Genomic DNA, 11224 nt, shown 5'->3' on the forward strand with positions numbered 1-11224 from the left:
TTCTGATAAAATCGATTTATTAAATTCGCAATTTCAATACATTTTTTTATTTCGGCGTTTCTTTTATGCCTCATCTTTATTATGATACAGTTCAATGATTTTGTTTTAAGCCGAATTTATGAAGAGATTAAGTCTTATAAATCTTTTTATTTATCATTAAACATTCACTTTATAACAATTCTGTAATAACAATTGAATTTGAAACATAAATTTCGTAAATATGAAAAAAATCATCGACCTAATATAGCTTTAATCAAGATAAATTACTAGAAAATATAGTTCATCGACATATTATTCTGATTTTTACACTTTTTAGTATAATTTTATACGCTTTCTGGTTAATTTTACGAAATTTTCTTAAGATCTTAAGATCACCTACAGTACATTTATGTATATTTAGTTCTATGATGTATCCCTAACGAAGAATAAAAAAGAAGAAGAAAATTGAAAGGTCATTTGAACTACTATGGAAAATAAACATTCCAATAAAATATAAAGAAATGAGTTTATATTCGTTATCAGGTATTTAAAAGACTATTAACGGCTTGATATTTTTGAAAAAACAATAGACATTTTAGATTATTTCGAAGATAATTCAATGTCTCGACGTCGTGGAACGAAAAATAACGATATAAACTACTCGAAATTACCTACATCAGATCAGGGTTTTACGGACGCCCAATTTTTGGTACCAGCGCAACAAATACCGTGGAGGGCGATCGTATTAGCTACGTTGTTACTCGTCGTGGGTACCAGTTTACTGGTATTCGGTTGTATGGTAGCTACTGGACATATAGTAGTGCAATATGCAAATAGGATGTGGCCCATGATCATATTAGGTACTCTGATGTTTATACCCGGAGCTTATCACGTCAGAATTGCTTATTACGCTTATAAAAAGGTACCCGGGTATTCTTTCGACGATATACCAGAATTTGAATGAATAAAACTTGAAAATAGTAACATTACGAAGAATTATTTGTTTATTGTTATTATTTATTGAATATTTTTATAAATAAATGATTTTTTTGTTTTATTAACGTTATTTACGTATGAACTGACACCTACAAACAAATAAAAGTCAAATGGAATCAGACCTGTTAATTATGCTGGATGTAATATTATCAAAAAAGCGAAGTAGTTTCATACACCCCATTTTTGTGAAAAATTCGTGATCTATAACCCATAAGGTACTATCTAATCAGTACTAACTGGATTTATTTCAAATAATAATGATTAAAACGTCTTTTAATTAGTAAATATAACGTTTTATGGAAACAACACGATCTAAATGAAAAATAATTTTATATACATATTCTAATAATAAAAAAATCATAAATATTTTTACTATTTTGTATATAAAAAAAATCCGGTAAAGAAAAACATTAATTTCTCTGTCTATAGTGTGCGAGGTAAGTAGCAGTTACCGTTATTTTGTTTTTCTAACCTCTATAATTTAACATTTCTTCTTCTTTTTCTATTTAGGCTATATTAAATAGGTATTTAGCCCAATTTTTCCAAAAATTATTTACAGATAAACGACGTATACAAAAAATTCGAAATGAAAATTGCGTTTGTACTAGCTAATATCTGTATAGGTATTACTATACGTAATGTTTGTGCTTTACAAGAACTCGGAACTTACGAACTTTCGAATTCTATGGAAGATTGTTCCTCTACTTTTCTTATGTCTACATCGCAGATTTCTTTAAAAATGGTACCAGATTCGACAAGTGTAAGTTTATAGAGGTGGAACATCATAATACATAGTCGTTATTTTGTAACAAGTGAATAATTTTTTTTTCAGTATAGTTGGTTTGGAAATACGACTATTAAATGTGTGAGAATTTATCCCGAATCACGTGATTGTACGGCTATCGTGGGTGTCAAATATGGCGGATTAGGTCAAAATTTTATCCAATTAGAATTCGATCTATACAATTATAACATTTTTAACTATTGTTATTATAATGTGCAGATTTTTACGGCTGCAGCTGCTTGTGGCGAAGCAACTACGCACCCAGCTATCGCAGCTGCTAACTAAATAAAATATTTCGCATGATAATTTGTTTGTTTCAATTTAAATCATCAAGCGAACGAAATATATAGAAAAGAAGACTTTTCGACAAATCTTCTTTTTCTTAGAGACTCTTGACACGTTATTTGGGTTAAGTAATGACAGATTTACTTGCTAGGCGTTTTTTCGAGAATCGTTCATCACGAAAGTAGACTATACTAGTACTGTTAGAGTACTAGCAGTTCCTAGTTAACGAAATAATACAAAAATAAAGGAAAAATGACATTTTTGATTTAGTTTTCGATATAAATATTCGAAACACCTTTAATAACAGTAGTACCTGGATTAACAGTTGATAATGATAATAACTTCGGTGCTACTAGAAAATGTAGTGGAAAAATGTACAATCGTATGAGATAAAGTTGGTAGTGGCGTAGCTGTAAAAAATAGTACTTGGAGCTAAATTTTTAGTACTATAAACTATAGTAGAGCCAGTAGGATGTTTAGTAGTACTTGTTAGCTATAGTAGGAAGTGCAATAGATGGGTATATAAAGTTCAGTTATACTTTAAACTTGAGTTTGTAGTAGTGCAGCTATAAAAAAGTGCTATAATAATACTAGTAACTAATAATTTAGTACTAGAAACTATAATAGTAGAAGTTTATTACAACTATTATTAACTATCTATTCATCTGTAACAAAGAAAATTAATAAAAAATTTATAAGACTCCCGTTTTACGTAAGCTTAGACATAATCAATTTTAAATAATTAAATCAGACAGCTGTCAATTGATGTTGAGAAGAATCCAACATGATTGATATCGTTTATCTCTTTTTAACTTCATTAGGTTATATCAATATAAAGTAGAACGTATGTCTTTACTTAATATTTGTGTTAGTGTTGTTAACAATTTGTTTATAAAAGTTTTTGCCTTTAATTAACAAGTTAATCCTGTATAAAATGTACATGTAAGTATTAAAAAATACTTTTTTCACCTACCAAACAATGTATATAAAAAGTTATACTTATATTTAATCCGTTATAGTAAATATATGTTAGTCTAATAATTTTTTTATGTTTTCTTTTTGTCGTGTACATAAAATTCATTATCAATCGTTGAATAATTGGATTTAAATAATAACAAGTTATATATGAAGTAATTATTTATATTAAAGAAGTATTAAGTTATTAAATGCCTAGTAAATCCACACCTCCATTTTAAACGTAGTGGTAACTATATATTTTAAATACTGGATTATTAATTAATTAATTAAGTATTATAACATCTCAACCCCCTCGCGTAGGGTTAATGATATCAAACGGGGTCGGTGGCTACTTCCTATTTCGTCGTCCGGCAAACAACACACACTCGCTTTGCTCCTTTATCATTTATCCGGTGGAAATGACGACCATGCGTCGATACAATGAACAGACGCTACCTTAAAAGATGATTTTCTACGGTAGTAGCGTCGGAACGCCTGTTACAGACAGTCTGGCGTCGGTTTTGATAACGTGATTCACCCCAGCAACCACGTGTTGGTATTCCATATTTAATATAAATTATTTTAATATTGATAAGTAAGTTTTGATGTTTAATGAACGTATACAGGGTGATTCATATAAATGTAGTAAAAATAAATCGTAATTCTGAAACGATTGGAGTGGAAAATGGAATTAGAATGTCAATAAGTGAAAAATGGCGGTTTAAATTGTTTTTAAATATATCGAAAAATTATTTTTTTTTATTACGAGTTTTTTTTAATGTCGTACATATTTTTTTTACAATTTTTGGTAAATTCGATATTTTTTATGGGAAAAATATTATATTACATTAAATATTATATTTTTTCTGATTGAAATTTCTGTTTTCAGCTTCTCTATTATATATTTAAATGGATACGATATATACGGGTAGGGTGCACGGCTTTACGAATTTGAGTAGAGCCGGATTAGAGCCCGCTCTAACCGAAGAGAGTATCCTTTCTTTGATGGTCGTTTTGGGTAGCAGCATATCATTAGTGGCTCTGGTGTTTGCGTTTATAACGTACAGGTACGTGTAGGATTTAAGAGGATTTGATTGTTTTTTACAGGATTTAATGAAAGGACAAAAGTACCAAGCCTTTTCGAGTACGTAAATTTACGTGGAAATTGATTAATGAGTGAAACAGATTATGAATATTTGATATTTTGGGCTTTAAATTGTTTTTTTTTTCATAAATATTAAAGATTTTTGGGTTTTTTTTAATGAAGTTTTCGTAAAACCCATAGATTTTTGGGTTTATTCTTTTTTTTTCACACAACTTTAGTTTTTTTGGGTTTTAAACCATTTTTTTATGTTAAATTACCTAAAATTTTTGGGTTGTTATTTGGAAACCCAAAAAATTCGCCAGTTTTTGGGTTTTATCCCAATTTTTCCAATGAGGCTTCTTGGAAAATGGAAACTTTATCTCTTTAAAAAAACCCGTGATTTTGTGGGTTTTCGTATTGTTTTTTCTTTGCAAATTGTATGAAAATGAAAAAGTTTTGAGTTTTTTTTTCACAGCTTTTCATTCAAAACTCAGTAAATTCCATTTTCTGGGGGGTTTATTCAGTTTTTTTATTTGAATATTGACGATTTTCCACGTTTTATTTAAGATTTTTTTATTGAAATCTTCGTAAAATCCATAGATTTTTGGGTTAAATAATTTTGGGTTTTTTCACAATTTATTCATAAAAAATCCGCAAATTTTTGGATTTTTTTGATAAATATGTCTTAAAATACGAAAATTCTTAGTTTCATATATATTTTTATTACTTATTCTACAAACACTGAACATTTTTGGTTTTTTTTCTCAATTACATCCTAAAAACCCGGAAATTTCTGGGTTTTTCAGGTTTATTCTATAAAAATAATAACTCAAATCCCAAAAATTTCAAAATTTATTATCAATTTATTCGGTTAAAACCCCGAATATCCCAAATTTTTGAGTTTCCCTCACGATTTCGCCCAAAAACTTCTCAAATTTTCGGTTTTTTTCATAATTAAATCATAAAAAATCGGCAAATTTTCAGATTTTTCTTATAAAGATGTCTTGGAACCCAAAAATTCCGAGTTTCATATAGATTTTTATTACATATTCCGTAAATTTTTAATTTTTTTTCTCAATTACATCCTAAAAACCCGGAAATTTCTGGGTTTTTAGGTTAATTCTATAAAAATAATAACTCAAATCCTAAAAATTTCAAAATTTATTATCAATTTATTCGGTTAAAACCCCGAATATCCCAAATTTTTGAGTTTCCCTCACGATTTCGCCCAAAAACTTCTCAAATTTTCGGTTTTTTTCATAATTAAATCATAAAAAATCGGCAAATTTTCAGATTTTTCTTATAAAGATGTCTTGGAACCCAAAAATTCCGAGTTTCATATAGATTTTTATTACATATTCCGTAAATTTTTAATTTTTTTTCTCAATTACATCCTAAAAACCCGGAAATTTCTGGGTTTTTTAGGTTAATTCTATAAAAATAATAACTCAAATCCCAAAAATTTCAAAATTTATTATCAATTTATTCGGTTAAAACCCCGAATATCCCAAATTTTTGAGTTTCCCTCACGATTTCGCCCAAAAACTTCTCAAATTTTCAGGTTTTTTCATAATTAAATCATAAAAAATCCGCAAATTTTTCGTTTTTTTTGATAAAGATGTCTTAAAATTCAAAAATTCTGAGTTTTATATAGGTTTTTATTACTTTTTTACAACCACCCCAAATTTTTGGTTTTTTTTCTCAATTACATCCTAAAAACCTGGAAATTTCTGGGTTTTTCAGGTTAATTCTATAAAAATAATAACTCAAATCCCAAAAATTTCAAAATTTATTATCAATTTATTCGGTTAAAACCCCGAATATCCCAAATTTTTGAGTTTCCCTCACGATTTCGCCCAAAAACTTCTCAAATTTTCAGGTTTTTTCATAATTAAATCATAAAAAATCGGCAAATTTTCAGATTTTTCTTATAAAGATGTCTTGGAACCCAAAAATTCCGAGTTTCATATAGATTTTTATTACATATTCCGTAAATTTTTAATTTTTTTTCTCAATTACATCCTAAAAACCCGGAAATTTCTGGGTTTTTTAGGTTAATTCTATAAAAATAATAACTCAAATCCCAAAAATTTCAAAATTTATTATCAATTTATTCGGTTAAAACCCCGAATATCCCAAATTTTTGAGTTTCCCTCACGATTTCGCCCAAAAACTTCTCAAATTTTCAGGTTTTTTCATAATTAAATCATAAAAAATCCGCAAATTTTTCGTTTTTTTTGATAAAGATGTCTTAAAATTCAAAAATTCTGAGTTTTATATAGGTTTTTATTACTTTTTTACAACCACCCCAAATTTTTGGTTTTTTTTCTCAATTACATCCTAAAAACCTGGAAATTTCTGGGTTTTTCAGGTTAATTCTATAAAAATAATAACTCAAATCCCAAAAATTTCAAAATTTATTATCAATTTATTCGGTTAAAACCCCGAATATCCCAAATTTTTGAGTTTCCCTCACGATTTCGCCCAAAAACTTCTCAAATTTTCAGGTTTTTTCATAATTAAATCATAAAAAATCCGCAAATTTTTCGTTTTTTTTTGATAAAGATGTCTTAAAATTCAAAAATTCTGAGTTTTATATAGGTTTTTATTACTTTTTTACAACCACCCCAAATTTTTGGTTTTTTTTCTCAATTACATCCTAAAAACCTGGAAATTTCTGGGTTTTTCAGGTTTATTCTATAAAAATAATAACTCAAATCCCAAAAATTTCAAAATTTATTATCAATTTATTCGGTTAAAACCCCGAATATCCCAAATTTTTGAGTTTCCCTCACGATTTCGCCCAAAAACTTCTCAAATTTTCAGGTTTTTTCATAATTAAATCATAAAAAATCCGCAAATTTTTCGTTTTTTTTTGATAAAGATGTCTTAAAATTCAAAAATTCTGAGTTTTATATAGGTTTTTATTACTTTTTTACAACCACCCCAAATTTTTGGTTTTTTTTCTCAATTACATCCTAAAAACCTGGAAATTTCTGGGTTTTTCAGGTTAATTCTATAAAAATAATAACTCAAATCCCAAAAATTTCAAAATTTATTATCAATTTATTCGGTTAAAACCCCGAATATCCCAAATTTTTGAGTTTCCCTCACGATTTCGCCCAAAAACTTCTCAAATTTTCGGTTTTTTTCATAATTAAATCATAAAAAATCGGCAAATTTTCAGATTTTTCTTATAAAGATGTCTTGGAACCCAAAAATTCCGAGTTTCATATAGATTTTTATTACATATTCCGTAAATTTTTAATTTTTTTTCTCAATTACATCCTAAAAACCCGGAAATATCTGGGTTTTTTAGGTTAATTCTATAAAAATAATAACTCAAATCCCAAAAATTTCAAAATTTATTATCAATTTATTCGGTTAAAACCCCGAATATCCCAAATTTTTGAGTTTCCCTCACGATTTCGCCCAAAAACTTCTCAAATTTTCAGGTTTTTTCATAATTAAATCATAAAAAATCCGCAAATTTTTCGTTTTTTTTGATAAAGATGTCTTAAAATTCAAAAATTCTGAGTTTTATATAGGTTTTTATTACTTTTTTACAACCACCCCAAATTTTTGGTTTTTTTTCTCAATTACATCCTAAAAACCTGGAAATTTCTGGGTTTTTCAGGTTAATTCTATAAAAATAATAACTCAAATCCCAAAAATTTCAAAATTTATTATCAATTTATTCGGTTAAAACCCCGAATATCCCAAATTTTTGAGTTTCCCTCACGATTTCGCCCAAAAACTTCTCAAATTTTCAGGTTTTTTCATAATTAAATCATAAAAAATCCGCAAATTTTTCGTTTTTTTTTGATAAAGATGTCTTAAAATTCAAAAATTCTGAGTTTTATATAGGTTTTTATTACTTTTTTACAACCACCCCAAATTTTTGGTTTTTTTTCTCAATTACATCCTAAAAACCTGGAAATTTCTGGGTTTTTCAGGTTAATTCTATAAAAATAATAACTCAAATCCCAAAAATTTCAAAATTTATTATCAATTTATTCGGTTAAAACCCCGAATATCCCAAATTTTTGAGTTTCCCTCACGATTTCGCCCAAAAACTTCTCAAATTTTCAGGTTTTTTCATAATTAAATCATAAAAAATCCGCAAATTTTTCGTTTTTTTTTGATAAAGATGTCTTAAAATTCAAAAATTCTGAGTTTTATATAGGTTTTTATTACTTTTTTACAACCACCCCAAATTTTTGGTTTTTTTTCTCAATTACATCCTAAAAACCTGGAAATTTCTGGGTTTTTCAGGTTTATTCTATAAAAATAATAACTCAAATCCCAAAAATTTCAAAATTTATTATCAATTTATTCGGTTAAAACCCCGAATATCCCAAATTTTTGAGTTTCCCTCACGATTTCGCCCAAAAACTTCTCAAATTTTCAGGTTTTTTCATAATTAAATCATAAAAAATCCGCAAATTTTTCGTTTTTTTTTGATAAAGATGTCTTAAAATTCAAAAATTCTGAGTTTTATATAGGTTTTTATTACTTTTTTACAACCACCCCCCAAATTTTTGGTTTTTTTTCTCAATTACATCCTAAAAACCTGGAAATTTCTGGGTTTTTCAGGTTAATTCTATAAAAATAATAACTCAAATCCCAAAAATTTCAAAATTTATTATCAATTTATTCGGTTAAAACCCCGAATATCCCAAATTTTTGAGTTTCCCTCACGATTTCGCCCAAAAACTTCTCAAATTTTCAGGTTTTTTCATAATTAAATCATAAAAAATCCGCAAATTTTTCGTTTTTTTTGATAAAGATGTCTTAAAATTCAAAAATTCTGAGTTTTATATAGGTTTTTATTACTTTTTTACAACCACCCCCACCAAATTTTGGTTTTTTTTCTCAATTACATCCTAAAAACCTGGAAATTTCTGGGTTTTTCAGGTTTATTCTATAAAAATAATAACTCAAATCCCAAAAATTTCAAAATTTATTATCAATTTATTCGGTTAAAACCCCGAATATCCCAAATTTTTGAGTTTCCCTCACGATTTCGCCCAAAAACTTCTCAAATTTTCAGGTTTTTTCATAATTAAATCATAAAAAATCCGCAAATTTTTCGTTTTTTTTGATAAAGATGTCTAAAATTCAAAAATTCTGAGTTTTATATAGGTTTTTATTACTTTTTTACAACCACCCCAAATTTTTGGTTTTTTTTCTCAATTACATCCTAAAAACCTGGAAATTTCTGGGTTTTTCAGGTTAATTCTATAAAAATAATAACTCAAATCCCAAAAATTTCAAAATTTATTATCAATTTATTCGGTTAAAACCCCGAATATCCCAAATTTTTGAGTTTCCCTCACGATTTCGCCCAAAAACTTCTCAAATTTTCGGTTTTTTTCATAATTAAATCATAAAAAATCGGCAAATTTTCAGATTTTTCTTATAAAGATGTCTTGGAACCCAAAAATTCCGAGTTTCATATAGATTTTTATTACATATTCCGTAAATTTTTAATTTTTTTTCTCAATTACATCCTAAAAACCCGGAAATATCTGGGTTTTTTAGGTTAATTCTATAAAAATAATAACTCAAATCCCAAAAATTTCAAAATTTATTATCAATTTATTCGGTTAAAACCCCGAATATCCCAAATTTTTGAGTTTCCCTCACGATTTCGCCCAAAAACTTCTCAAATTTTCAGGTTTTTTCATAATTAAATCATAAAAAATCCGCAAATTTTTCGTTTTTTTTGATAAAGATGTCTTAAAATTCAAAAATTCTGAGTTTTATATAGGTTTTTATTACTTTTTTACAACCACCCCCACCCAAATTTTTGGTTTTTTTTCTCAATTACATCCTAAAAACCTGGAAATTTCTGGGTTTTTCAGGTTAATTCTATAAAAATAATAACTCAAATCCCAAAAATTTCAAAATTTATTATCAATTTATTCGGTTAAAACCCCGAATATCCCAAATTTTTGAGTTTCCCTCACGATTTCGCCCAAAAACTTCTCAAATTTTCGGTTTTTTTTCATAATTAAATCATAAAAAATCGGCAAATTTTCAGATTTTTCTTATAAAGATGTCTTGGAACCCAAAAATTCCGAGTTTCATATAGATTTTATTACATATTCCGTAAATTTTTAATTTTTTTTTCTCAATTACATCCTAAAAACCCGGAAATATCTGGTTTTTTAGGTTAATTCTATAAAAATAATAACTCAAATCCCAAAAATTTCAAAATTTATTATCAATTTATTCGGTTAAAACCCCGAATATCCAAATTTTTGAGTTTCCCTCACGATTTCGCCCAAAAACTTCTCAAATTTTCAGGTTTTTTCATAATTAAATCATAAAAAATCCGCAAATTTTTCGTTTTTTTTGATAAAGATGTCTTAAAATTCAAAAATTCTGAGTTTTATATAGGTTTTTATTACTTTTTTACAACCACCCCCAAATTTTTGGTTTTTTTTCTCAATTACATCCTAAAAACCTGGAAATTTCTGGGTTTTTCAGGTTAATTCTATAAAAATAATAACTCAAATCCCAAAAATTTCAAAATTTATTATCAATTTATTCGGTTAAAACCCCGAATATCCCAAATTTTTGAGTTTCCCTCACGATTTCGCCCAAAAACTTCTCAAATTTTCAGGTTTTTTCATAATTAAATCATAAAAAATCCGCAAATTTTTCGTTTTTTTTGATAAAGATGTCTTAAAATTCAAAAATTCTGAGTTTTATATAGGTTTTTATTACTTTTTTACAACCACCCCAAATTTTTGGTTTTTTTTCTCAATTACATCCTAAAAACCTGGAAATTTCTGGGTTTTTCAGGTTAATTCTATAAAAATAATAACTCAAATCCCAAAAATTTCAAAATTTATTATCAATTTATTCGGTTAAAACCCCGAATATCCCAAATTTTTGAGTTTCCCTCACGATTTCGCCCAAAAACTTCTCAAATTTTCAGGTTTTTTCATAATTAAATCATAAAAAATCCGCAAATTTTTCGTTTTTTTTGATAAAGATGTCTTAAAATTCAAAAATTCTGAGTTTTATATAGGTTTTTATTACTTTTTTACACACCACCCCAAATTTTTGGTTTTTTTTTCTCAATTACATCCTAAAAACCTGGAAATTTCTGGGTTTTTCAGGTTTAA

At 27.1% G+C, this 11224-nt stretch overlaps 3 protein-coding genes across 6 annotated transcripts in view; all 3 read left to right on the top strand.

Moving 5' to 3' along the window:
* The first annotated feature begins 441 nt into the window (after positions 1–441).
* LOC130442823 (transmembrane protein 230-like) lies at positions 442–1036 on the top strand. Of its 2 annotated transcripts, none has more exons than XM_056777182.1 (2): positions 442–522; positions 579–1036. In XM_056777182.1, exons 1-2 carry the CDS (start codon positions 501–503, stop codon positions 941–943), a joined length of 387 nt encoding a protein of 128 aa, XP_056633160.1. In that variant the 5' UTR covers positions 442–500; the 3' UTR covers positions 944–1036. The 2 variants fall into 2 exon arrangements, with proteins under 2 accessions (XP_056633160.1, XP_056633159.1); XM_056777181.1 differs by having other exon boundaries at positions 478–522; positions 570–1036.
* A 476-nt stretch (positions 1037–1512) lies between these two features.
* On the top strand, positions 1513–2058 carry LOC130443007 (uncharacterized). Its single transcript, XM_056777445.1, has 2 exons — positions 1513–1735; positions 1808–2058. The coding sequence occupies exons 1-2, from the start codon at positions 1562–1564 to the stop codon at positions 2042–2044; spliced, it is 411 nt and encodes a 136-aa protein (XP_056633423.1). The 5' UTR covers positions 1513–1561; the 3' UTR covers positions 2045–2058.
* Positions 2059–2928: 870 nt separating this feature from the next.
* The window catches only part of LOC130442659 (probable G-protein coupled receptor Mth-like 3), a 33909-nt gene continuing 25613 nt past the window's right edge, over positions 2929–11224 (top strand). The window contains exons 1-2 of one of the 3 annotated variants that reach the window (XM_056776972.1): positions 2929–2986; positions 3891–4068. In XM_056776972.1, the coding sequence (XP_056632950.1) occupies positions 3911–4068 (158 nt within the window). In that variant the 5' untranslated portion in view covers positions 2929–2986; positions 3891–3910. Of the gene's footprint in view, positions 2987–3115; positions 3249–3480; positions 3597–3890; positions 4069–11224 lie in introns of those variants that run through there. The other 2 variants (XM_056776973.1, XM_056776974.1) reach the window with 2 other exon arrangements.

This window comes from Diorhabda sublineata, chromosome 4 (assembly GCF_026230105.1).
Source record: "Diorhabda sublineata isolate icDioSubl1.1 chromosome 4, icDioSubl1.1, whole genome shotgun sequence".
Classification (NCBI taxonomy): Eukaryota; Metazoa; Arthropoda; class Insecta; order Coleoptera; family Chrysomelidae; genus Diorhabda; species Diorhabda sublineata.